General features: G+C 31.2%; 1 protein-coding gene across 1 annotated transcript; it reads left to right on the top strand.

The window, feature by feature from the left end:
• Positions 1–1,033: 1,033 nt before the first annotated feature.
• On the top strand, positions 1,034–1,594 carry LOC139426382 (ribonuclease H-like). The gene has a single exon (XM_071185115.1). The coding sequence runs from the start codon at positions 1,034–1,036 to the stop codon at positions 1,592–1,594; it is 561 nt and encodes a 186-aa protein (XP_071041216.1).
• Positions 1,595–12,816: the final 11,222 nt, after the last annotated feature.

Genomic DNA, 12,816 nt, shown 5'->3' with positions numbered 1-12,816 from the left:
TAATGAGTATTCTTTTGAAGCTATATATATATACAAAAAACTTAAAACATACTAAACAATAGGACTAGTTCCATGTTTTTTAAATACATTTTGTGTTATATTCTTTACTTTTTAAACATATCTTTTAAAATATCCTTCACTGAAAAGAACAAATATTTATGTTATCTAGATTTTTGATATAAACTAGTTGATAAAAGCTGAATGTTTTTATGTATACCTATGAATCGACTCGCTTTCTTACACAGAAATGTTTAAAAATGTTTTTCTTTCTTTACATTTTTAGTAAGAGATTAGGAGTTAAAAAAATATAAATATACACATATTAGAATGCCTAACAGAACTTAACAAAGCTTATAGTGTGCTTTTATACTTCTAACGAAACCCCAGTTCACGCTTTGCTGAAAGCATTTTTTTTCTCCTTTTGACTCAGAATCTTATCTATAAGCTACCACAAAACATTTTACTTTTAGGAATTGAAAGCGGCACAAGACGGAAAAAATTTCCTAGAAATACTTAGCTTTTTTTTCCCATTCAATTTATATTTTTTGCTAAGAAATTCAATTTTTTTCCCCTTCATTTTTTAAAAAACAGTTCAAGCTGATCTAAAGTAACTATTTTAAAGTGTAGGAGACATTGTTATTCTAGCATTATAAATAAAAACAAAATTGCAAAATGCTTATTTATCTCTAATCGTAATTTGAGTCCACTATAACGCATAGATGGACATTTAATTGAACATATTTTGGAGAATAATTAAAACCAAATCAAGTAAAATTTTATATGACTATAAATCAAACTATGCCGAAAAAACAGTGATAAGAAAACTTTAACAGCATCAACCAAGGGACATGAGTTGAGGATCATCTCAGCAAAATAGTCCAAAAATGTTGAAGATTTAACATTAGTACATGATCATCTTTGACTGTAATTCAGGTCTGATAATGAATTCTCGTGCTGTTTATAAAGATGTTTATAAAGTCTTGGGGCAACTAAATCCCACTCTAAAGTAGAATATGTCTCTTTGGCGGGTTGCATGGATGTTGCTACTTCGTTCCACGAACGCGTCATTTTTAGAACGGATTTATGCTCGCATACCAACGAGGGCTTACAGCACCCAGAGTATCTCAGACAGTTTGCTCTGGAAACTATTCATAAAATTCCAAATCATGCTTTACAGATCTACACTGACGGTAGCATGGGTGCTGGTGCTATATCGGGTAGTGGAATTTTCATCTTTAAGGGGACTGGCATCAAGATCTGTATCAAAAATCCTGATTTTTGCTCAGTTTTTAGGTCAGAGTTAATAGCTATAGAGGAAGCTGTGAAATTTTGCATTGCTGACAATGTCAATTTAGATGTATGGATTCTGAGTGACAGTCGTAGCTCCATACAGCACCTGTCTGAATGGTGGAGGTATGGTGACAGAACGACAGTAAACATTGTCAAGCTTCTAAATGGCTTGAGTCACGACATTAGGATTTTCTTTCAGTGGGTACCGTCGCACGTGAATGTCTTCGGAAATGAAATTGCTGACGGTCTCGCCCGTGAGGGAAGCCATAGACATACTGCTGGCGATGACCTTTCTCAGAAATAGCAACCCGGACTAGGCAAGAAATTGGTTCCTGTTGGAGAAAAGCTCCTGTGCATGATTGGTATGGGGGAGGCCGGCCTGGTCTTGCTCTGATCAGGGCAAGCAATAGGCGTGTCCAAACGGCGCTTGCCAGACTTAGAAGAGGACTCACTCGATCCCAACGTCACGCTGCGGGCCTTAAAGTCTATCCACCCTGCCCTCAGTGCAATGTGAACCAGTCTGCTCCTGCCCACATCCTATCGTGTTCTGGCTGCCAGAAGAGCCACCTTGTCTCCAACCCTGCTGCAATAGTACATAGCTTTGGGAGCTTTTTGGATGAGTTCATGGACTTGATCTAATGCTTCTGTTGGATAAGTGGGCATAAGCAACAGCAACAACATATCCCACTCTCTTAAGGCAGTTAGCAGCACTTTCAGGCTTCTTGGGAGAGTTAATAAGATATAAAGATTGTGTTAAGAACATTCATTTCATGATTTATGTGATTCAGATCTGGAGATTAACTTGTTACTCTATTCTTTGATTATCTTTGATTTCAATATATCAGCACAGTATCATATAGTCGCGTGTTTTCTTCTACAAAAATGAACTGGGGACCGATGGCGCCTTTGAAATAAAATATGGCTTTAAGATCTCAAACTGGTATCTCAAAGAATGTCTCCCAGAAAGATGTATAGAGCTGTGGAGCCGTCCAACTTCACGATGGTTCAGATCATAAAACGTTGATCTCCATAGTGGGGAACTACCATGATGTTGAAGGGAGGTACAGTGTCCATGATTCTCTCAACGAGTGAAGGCGTTCATCTTTTGTCCAAGGGTAATGTTGCATGTACCAATTTAGATGGGCTCTTCTGAGATCTGAACAACCTGGAAAGCAAGCTGTTTAATCTGATGTAAAAGTCCGAAATCTTTGAGCTCTTTTCTAAGATTGTTCAGGGGCGCGTTGGTTGTCTGTTCATTTTTATGAATGACAACTCGGTTAAGTTAGACGAGAAATACCTTGAAGCCGCGAAAATATTTAAAATGGCCTGCGCGTTGACAGCCAGCACAGATCTGAATCTCGTTGATCATGTCTGGTCTCTTGGAAGAGCATTTGCAGCTCGTTACTTCCTTTCAACACAAAAAACTGCATAAAATTTTAAATTCAGGAACTCAGAGTGTACACACAATAAGAGGAAATAAATAAAAAGTAATTTTACTCTTTACTATCTGTAAAATATTACAATATTTAAATTGAGAACTATACAACACATCTCTCTTGAATTAGTTTTTTTTCCTGAATTAGTAAGTTTTAATATAAATGTTAAGATTTATAGCTGGCAACATCTAATTTCACTCTAAATTTTTTATTACTTTCAACATCAAATCAAGCACGAGTTAATAATATAAAGATCTTGAGGGAGACAAATACATTTTCTGAAAGATAAAAACTGTTGCGAAAAAAGCTCTTAAAATATCCATGACTTTTAAACAAATTAAAATAAAAAAAAAATCCAAGCGATTATCTTAGAAATAAAAATGACCATTTCAGCACGTCAAATTTCAGCTTTGTTGCATTGCTAAACCGAGGCTAGTATGGTACGGCAAAATTATTTTATAGAAAATACCTATAATCAAATATTAAACTTTTCTATTCTGTAGTACTTTATGAACATTTTTCTACATACCTCGTAATTTCTAAGTCTTATTTTTTATGCTCACCGAAAGGATAGAAGGTCCCTGAGATTTTCAGTGTCCGACAAATTTTTACTAGGCCGTTCGGTATACTTACAAAAATTCATTTTCTCTTATTTGATTTCGAAAACTGTTAAGAATTACACCTTTATTTGACTTTGCTGAAATGAATGAATGTATTATTGTCTTTTTAGGTATTCATTCATTATTAGGTATTCAAAATTCCCTTGTCATCTAAGTTAGTTTCAAAATTACAAGTCTACGGAGTTAAACGTTGATTGTCATTAACTCAAAAATGGATCTTCTTTTGAAAGCTGGTTATAAAACTCCGGATTAGTCAGGATTTCTTGAGTACTGATGGTTTGTGCAGCATTTGTTGTGTAATTTTTTTCTGTCCTGTTTTGTAACTTCTGATGATTTGTTACCAAGGTCAAGTTTAATTACGTGTTAAGATTTTAACTATAGTTAATACGTGCATGAAATGGGTTTAATTGCTTTTAGTTTAGTGTTGTGAAGAGTATGTTTATGTATGATTTACGAGAGACACTAGAATCATGCCTTTTAAGAGGAAAGATTCAGTCTATATTTACATTTAAAATAAAACAGTTGTAATTTCGTTTTAAAATTAAAGTGATAGCTAAGGGTAGAAAATTCTCACTTACTTAATTAAAAGCTTAAAATGAATGTACTGCCACTTTTATACACTGGTTGCTAGTACTGTCTTAAAAGTTTTTTGCCTGGTTTGCCTTTGTTTAATTTCCTTTTTCTGAATAAAATTCTTTTGTTTATTACATTGTACTTTTAAGAATATGAGAGTGTGTTTTTAGAAATATTTGCAGCTATAACTATTTTGTATTTTTTAAAACTCAGCTCTAGTTCCCTTTTATATAGTTGAAAAATACATTAACACCTATATTTAAGAAATAATATTTGATGTTACTTGGAGTGAGTCTAAGTCCGTATAAAGGACGCATTCCATTATTATTTTAATGAGTATTCTTTTGAAGCTCTGAAGTAAAATATTTGATTGAACTTTTGTTGAAAAACGCACACCATTTGACCTGGGAGCATTATTAATAGTTGATAGATTTCTTAGTGTAGAGGCCGACTGTGAAAGAATTGTTAAAAGATCCTCCTCTCATAATTCATCTTGTTCTTCCTCTCTATTTTTCTCTTCTTCCAATATTTTTTTATTTATTTTATTTCGCATAATGTAACGTTTTTTCATGTTCTGAGTAAGAAAGAAAGCCACCGGGAAGGACAGCAAATAATAATAAGTAAAAAAATAAATTATTTTAGCTCTACTAATTTAAGAACTTAGTGGAAAAACCAGGTAAATAACCCTTTCAAAGAGGCTATAAACAGAGTAAGAAGAAAAAAGCTGGTCTCCGAACTATTTTATTACCGATTATTAGAGCATTTTTAACAGTGGTCACTTTATCAAAAACAGAAAATTTTAAACGATTAACCCACTGATGGTTCTGCACGTAAAAAGTGGTATTTTAACCTGTAGTGTTTCTCCACATAAAAAAACACCAGTCTTTTTCACGTTATTGGACAGAGAAATTGTGTAATGGGGAAAAACTTTTTCCCGAATTTGCCCATTTGCTAAACCGATAGTGGGTTAAAAAATGGTTGATATTAATAATGTAAGGCATATCTTTTGAATCCTTTTTCGAAATATGGTAAGTATTACAAATATTCGTTTCTAAAATGGAGAAAAAGTAACAAACGTGAGATAAAACAGTTTTCAAAAAATTATGAAATTTTTATAAATTAATAATAAAATGCACACGAGGAGCATTTATGACAAAAAATGCTGTTATTTAGTGGCGACTGATAGAAAATTCTTTAATTGCCATTTGCTATAATTAGACTCCCTGTGGCCGGTACCGATCGTTAAATTTTCCGAATAGCACGCTACTACCACAATACCGGTTCTTCGTAAGGGATTAAAAAAAGCAAACAATAAGTTCTATGTTTTTGATAGGTTCTATGTTGTGATATTTACGAAAAAAAAACAGTGATAAATACGAGACAATTACGGGGGTTGACGAGTGGTGTGAACAGGGGGCAGAGCTTCTTAGCATATAAGGGTGATTCTTTGGAAACATGACAATTCGGAGCAAAAAATTTCTTCAAATTTAAAGTAGTCAAAATAATCTAATTTTTTTTGTATATTTATTTAGTTACATTTATTAATATCTCACAGACAGCAGTGTAGTTCATTGAAATTTGCTCAAGAAAAAAAATTAAATAGAAATTTGCCAAATTTTGAATGCCAGGAAAATGACATATTAGCTTAGAAGTTAAAAAAACAGTCATTTTAAGCCAATAGTAAGCAACTCAACTTAAAACTCTGCGTTAGATGGACCATGAATTGCTTAAATTAATTCTTTTATCCACTGCAGAAAGAATCAAAAATGTTTTTGTTGCTGATATGTACAGAATAAAATTGTGCATAATAATCAATCATTACATTAAAAAGAAAAAAAAAACTTTGATTACATTCAAACATATTATAATATTACATAAACTTGGTATTAGGTTAATATTTGCTTTCTCTCTTTACATTCAACTGTTTAATAAAATTTTTTGGTAACTGTTTCAATGTCCTGGCATTCATAAGCCAGGAAAATGACAGCCAGGATAATGACAATTTGCCATTATATAGCATTTAACTTTACTCTAATTTAACATTTCTGCCTAAGATGTTTACGTTTCGCAGAAAACAACAGGATTTCTTAAAATAACTCATGTAAATCAATGTAATTCATGCTATTAACGATTTCAAGAAGCAGGAAAATGACAACATAAAAACCTACTCACATTGAAAATTTTTTTGAAATAGGTTTTGAACCAGATTGTTGATACTTTATTCATGCAATAAGACATGTTCAGATAGGATGGTATTTTAATCAATCTATTTACATGAGATATTGATTGCTGGCGCTATCTATTTTGGTTATAAATCACTAACTAAAAGTAGCCTGGAAAATGACAGATCTGCTTGTGACAAACAAATTATTGACAGAAAAAGTTATTTTCAACAAAGTTTTTGTAAATAATACCCACCGCATATATTCTAGAAATGTTACAATGGTTGAGATAAAAAAAAAAGATATTGAAAAATTTATGGGATGTTTTGAAGCTAGTTATTATTGGAAATATTGTTTGCGACATACCAGGAAAATGACATTTTGAAACTCAATAAAATTTTTTAAATATACAAAACAGCCAATGCCAGTGCAAGGTCATTTTAAAGTACCAGCAGCAATGCAATTTATTAAAATTTAAAAAAAAAGTTCTTTTAGTAGTATAGTATTAGATCTTGGAGCAAGAGACTTTAAATTGTCATATTTCGTGAGAATCACCCATAAAAAATCACCTAATAAAAAGTGATACCCGACTGTAATTTTTTTACCTCAATACCTTTATCATTGAGTGTTATGTAATAAGGTATTATAATAGAATTTATACTTAAAAATATAATAAAAAATGTTTTTAGTTTAAGCCTTTAATTTTGAATGAGATTGTCATCGTTGCTACTTTCACTTTTCATAAAAATGTGACAAACTATCATCATTGGCAACATAAGCTATATATAAACAGTACAGCAGTTCAAAAATAATTTCAAGAAATGAGCATCATTGCAGTCAAAATAGAAAAGAATTAAAATGCCATTATAACTTTTACAAATATTATATTAATGACTGCAAAAGGTTTCCGAATTATTTTTGATTAATTAAAGTTTCCATTCTGTAATTTTTTTCGGCCAACAAAAATGCACCGACATTAATGAGAAACTTTTCGCGATCATTATCTTTTTATTTTATACAAACACTTATCTATTTTGACCTTATTTGGATGTGTTAATTTAATTAAAAAATAAATTTAATCAGATCGATTATTTTTTCTTATTAGAAATGTGCAACATACAAAATGTGCTGTTTTTCGAATTTCAGAATTATAGATAATTAGAAAATAAATTGTACGAAGAAACAATTCTAAGGATTAAAGTAGAAAAGATCCATAATTACCTAGAATTAGTAATAGGGGAAAGGATTGCTTACATAATACTCTAAATTTATTATTTTTATTTGAACGATTGTTTAGTTTATTGTGACGGGTGTATTTGCATGTAGTTAAAAAAGCTAATCTATTCATTTGCGTTCACACTGCATTTGTTGTGTTCACCAATTGAATTATTTTTGTAAGTTTAAAACGGGATTATAAAATCTTTGTAATCCAGTTCATTGCTGTAAGAATTTCCAATTATTTTCGATTACATACGAAAATATATACTACATACATTAAAGGTTGATAAAAACGCTAATAATTTTTGCAGACCTGTGGCTCGTTACCATGATTTATTTCATAAAAATGATTTTTATTTAAGTAAAACTTTATTGCAGACATCTAAAACAATAAAATTCATTAATTTACTTTTATAATTCTCTTCTTTATATTCATTAATTAATGAGATTCACGGGATAGATGAGATTTTAATGAGATACTTTCTGAAAAATTTTGTTGTGTTTAATTATGAAAGTTTTCGACAAGCTTTTAAATTTTAGGTACTTATCATCGAAAGCTCTATCGTCAGTTGAAATAAAACGACTTTTTTGTTTTGTTTTATTTTATAACCTTCGTTGAACAGCCGAGCTTGTGCTTTAAACTACTAATGTTCAAATCCGCAGCCTTATAATTTTGAACCCAATAGAGAATACAAGAACATTCCTGGATCAAGTATTAGGTGAAATTTGCCTTTGTGGAAGACTTTTGATGGGATTAGCCTACATTTGCGTTCCATGTAGAGGAAAACCACGAAAGCCTCCTGCGGATTGCCTGACGGCAAGGGAACTCTAACCCACGATCCGTCTACCAATGAGGATTCATGCGTCATTTCTGTGATCAGTTCAAGCCCGGTGTGGAGTTCGTATCTACAAGCTATCGCTGGGATTCGAACCCAGTCCACCTCACTGGAAGTCAAACGCTCTATCCCCTGAGCCACTGCGGTTCAAACGCATTTTTTATATTTTATAACCGTCGTTGAACAGCCGATCCAATTTCGGGTTTACGACTACTAATGTTCAACTCCTCCGTAACCTTGCAATTTTTAATCAGTCCACAAGTTAAGGAAACTCCTGGATCAGTTCCCCTAGAGGTGTGATTTGTTATGGGAGCATGGAGGACTTTGTGACTGGACAGATTTAAAATACATCAGCCACCATTTACTACAAGGGAAGTCTTCGGCCGGTGGGGATCGAACCCACAATCTCTTTTCTCATTTTCAGGGTAGGAGGTAATGCAGAAGAAATAAATTGAAGGTGGGAATATGAGGCTCAGAAAGGCATTTGAACAAAAAGTGAACTATTTTTGATTTCACGGAAATGCTGAAGAAAGTGTTGCAGTTTACGTAATCTAGTAGCATAATGTACAGAATTTATTAACAATATTGAACTTTTGTTTAAGAAGCTAAATATTTTATGTTTCATTTTTTAAAAAAACTATTTTTTTTATATTTAACCTCCTGTTCTAGAAAATTGACTCGGATGTAACTGATTGTAGAAATACTTTAGTTACTTTATAACAGCGTTATCTATAAAATACATAACAAAAAGCAAGTATGTAGTTTTGTGTTTGAATTTGTAAATACAATGTTTTAGTGCCATTTTGCATTGAAGATCTTCTTCTTCCTTCTTTTCTTTACGAAACCCTGCTGGACTTAATATTTTTCAGAAGGGACTCCAAGCTGTAAATGCTAAACTGTACATTTGTACAAAACTGATGTGATTTCCCCCGTAGTTGGTTAAATAATGGCATGTTTTCAGGTCGCCATTTCGATTCATTATGTGGGGTACTATTATCAGAGAAAGCTCTCCATAGTAGTTGGGGTCCAGAGAAAGATCCCGATTTCAGGTCTGCGGTCAGTCTGACCCTACATGTTATAGTTAATGTTCGCGATATGGTCGTATTTAAAACTACTACGTATATTATCGGTGGCAGATCTCCTTTGTAAAGCAGAATCCATTTTTTCCATGATGTGAAAAAATATGAAAGGAACGTTTTTAACTGAAAGGAGGTGTTCAACAAATGTTTATTAGTAGTGTCCTAACAAATTATATCCGCTAACTGGCCTAACTGCGTGTGATTTACCGAAATTGAGTCCAGAGGTATGAGACTGCTAAGAGGATTCAAATAGGCTAATTATGTTTTTATTGGAGAAACTTTTTTATAGCTTTATCTTTTACACATTATACAGTTTAACGTAAATAATATGAGTTTTTTGATCGGTCTCTCGAATTTAAAATAATGTTATTCTAATAATGAATCTACAAATAATGTCAAAAAATCTTGGATATTTCAAATTTTATTTTATATAATTTAAATTTTTTGTTGAATTATCTATAAAATATAACAAAAAATGTTCATGAGATTGTCTTTCCAAGAGAAACTAAACATCTCTCTGCTGCATTCCCTATTGATTAGTCATCCAAATGCTTTAACGTGAGTTCTTTATGAAAATGTATCAATTCCTAAAGTTATGTGCAAAAAGTTAAAGTTATGTGTAAAAGATTTAAAATGATTGTTAAAACCTTTTGAGTTATTTTCTTGTGTTTTAAATATTGCTTCTATATTTTTGTCTCTTTTCACTTTTTCTAAATGATTAAAAATTAACTGATAAAAATCTTCAATTTAATAAAAATATAACAGCATGATGTAAATGTAACAGAAAAATAATGTATTAAATCTTAGATCGTGAAACTTATCTTTTTTATTTTTCGCCGCTGTTTGAGATAATGTAAGCAATTCGATTTTTTTCATACCTCCAATTAGCTCTCTAGTCTGAATTTGACTGTAAATTATTGTCAGAAAAATCAATGCATGCATTAGATTTCCCATATACATATGGTATTGAAGCTTAATTCACACAAAGTAAATGGCCCTCCTGTTCACAACAAGCAATTAGGAAAAGAGAACGATAAAGTTATGTTATCTGCCGTAGAAAAAAGGCGATTATTCTATGCCCAGTTTATTCGAGAATCCGAAGAAAGGAATTACATCGATTGATACGAGACACTTTTATTTGTTAGGGAGATGTTACGTTGGATAAACAATTAAGAGTGGTTACAAAAACAAAAGTATCAACGTGGAATTAGAAACGGTTCTCTTTTCTGTTTGGAATTCGTTTAATGTTGATGGCTTTTGTAGCAGAGGTATATCCGTTTCGTTCGATTGTTTTCTTCTTTTGTTGTTTCGTTCCAACTTGTAGAATTACTATCCCTAAAACCTTTTTCGTTGTTCTCCCTAACAATGAGTATAGCTTTCCAGAGGTATAAATCACTTTTTAGAAAATGCATTCGACGAATGAAAGAGACTATTTTAATTAACATTTTATCACTAATTTATTTAAAACAAACAAACAAAAAAGCAGCTTTCCAGAGATATAAATCACTTTTTAGAGAATACATTCGAAGAATGAAAACGACTATTTTAATTAACATTTTATCACTAATTTATTGAAAACAAACAAACAAAAAAGGCAGCTTTCTAGAGATATAAATCACTTTCTAGAGAATACATTCGAAGAATGAAAACGAATATTTTAATTAACATTTTATCACTAATTTATTTAAGAAAAAAAAAACAAAAAACAGCAACTTTCTACATATATGGACCGGTTTTAAAACTTATTCTATGAACATTTTAAAAACACAAGAATTTCATAAATATATAATAATTATTTTTATATTTGCTATTATTAATTTTTCTCAAATACTCTTAATTATTTTACGCAGAAACTTTTATTCCTCAAAAGAAAAAGTAGGCAATGATTTATAAGCAGACACTAATTAGAGATTTAACGCATTTTAAAGTACACTAAAAAAAGGAATTAAATATGCACTGCCCTCAAACAATTACGGTACAAACCGTTTTCTTGCTCTGTTTGGAAAATTAATGAATTTCACATAGAAATTTACATAAATTGAAACACAAACATAATTTACAAAAGAAAAACAGAAAAAAACAGAAAAGTCAACAGAATACCACAACAGACAAGACATGTTTTTTAAATTTTATTACATCACGCAGTTAATCCTCGAAGTAACAGTTCAAATAACTGTTAGTTCACTGTGGAAAACAGTTGTTTACAATGAATCCTATGTTAGAGGAGTGTTGTAATTTACGTTAAAGTTAGAAATTTAAAATTAAATTAGATACAGTGCTTTCGGATGCCAAAATGCAAAAGCTGACTGAAGCTTAAAGACTCTGCTTAAAATATTAGAATACATTTCAGTCATTTTGATGCGAAACATCTTTGAGGATGGATCACAAAAATATGTTTTCTCGCAATTCAGTCGACTAAGGAGATGAGAGCTATGTCATTACTTAAGTGTTTTCGTCTTCCTTTCGAGAACGAAAACGTAATTTGACTGAATCAAACGTAATTTGTAGTGAAATGGAACTTGCTTATTTTCTGTTTATTGATGTTCTGCTGACAGTCAGAACTAGATCAGTAACTTTGACATTAGTTTTGGTTATATGTGAAAATGCTCAAGTTATGAAATTAGATATTTGTTTTAAAATATGATTTATTACGTTTAAAATTTATTTGTGCCTTTCAATTTAGCTTACAAAAATCGCAACAGAAATTTAAAATCTAAATAATAAATGTGTTCATAAGTTAGAGATGTTCTTAATCTGCTATGCCTCTTTATTTCTCTGTTATAATAATAACATCAATATCAATATTATAATAGCAAAAGGAGAACATTTAAAAAAAAGTTATATACAAACATTGTTTGAGTTAAAAAATAATCATTGTATTATATTGAATAACTTTAAAGGGAGAATACCGATCTTTACACCATCAAAATCTAGTTTTACATAGGGTAAACAATAATTTTTTTGTTAGGTTAGTTAGCACCCCTGGATGCCTTGCGTTCGGATTTTCCGTCAGATTTAATTTACTAAGTAGGCGATGAGCAAGTTTGCATACAAACGGATACAACGAAGTTCCACCTGAATTAGTCTAACTCTGAAGTATTGTGAGATTATTAATGAAAAACAAAAAAAAACAAAAAACAATGCGAAATCAAGCTCTTTAGTATCCTTGTAATATTTAAACGAAATCTTTTTCTTTTCCTTTTTTTAAAAGAAGTCAATTTAGGATATATTGTGATTTAATTTTAAATAAAGTTTTGTTTCAAACGGTTGGCGACTTATTCAAACAAAACTATTTTATTTTTTGAATCATTATTTTTTTCCATTCAGATAAATACCTTTAAAATAACTGCTGATCAGAAAGAGTTTTAGCAGAAAATCTTTTTCCAAAATCCCATTACAAGATAAATAAAAGTTGTTTCTCAAGATAATACTTTTAGAAAACTGCAACGTTTTGTTCTTTTAAATAAAAAGGGATTTCGAGAACTAATCCCTCATTATAAGACGACTGATTGCTCTTGTTTGAGATGTTTGGTTTTTGTGGTCCATCCGTAAGTGGAAGTAATCGAAGGAAGAAAGAAACTTTTTATCATGATATATATATA

The sequence above is a fragment of the Parasteatoda tepidariorum genome, chromosome 1 (genome assembly GCF_043381705.1).
Source record: "Parasteatoda tepidariorum isolate YZ-2023 chromosome 1, CAS_Ptep_4.0, whole genome shotgun sequence".
Lineage (NCBI taxonomy): Eukaryota > Metazoa > Arthropoda > Arachnida > Araneae > Theridiidae > Parasteatoda > Parasteatoda tepidariorum.
Note: the sequence above shows the minus strand (reverse complement) of the source record. Positions and strands in the feature narration are given on the sequence as shown.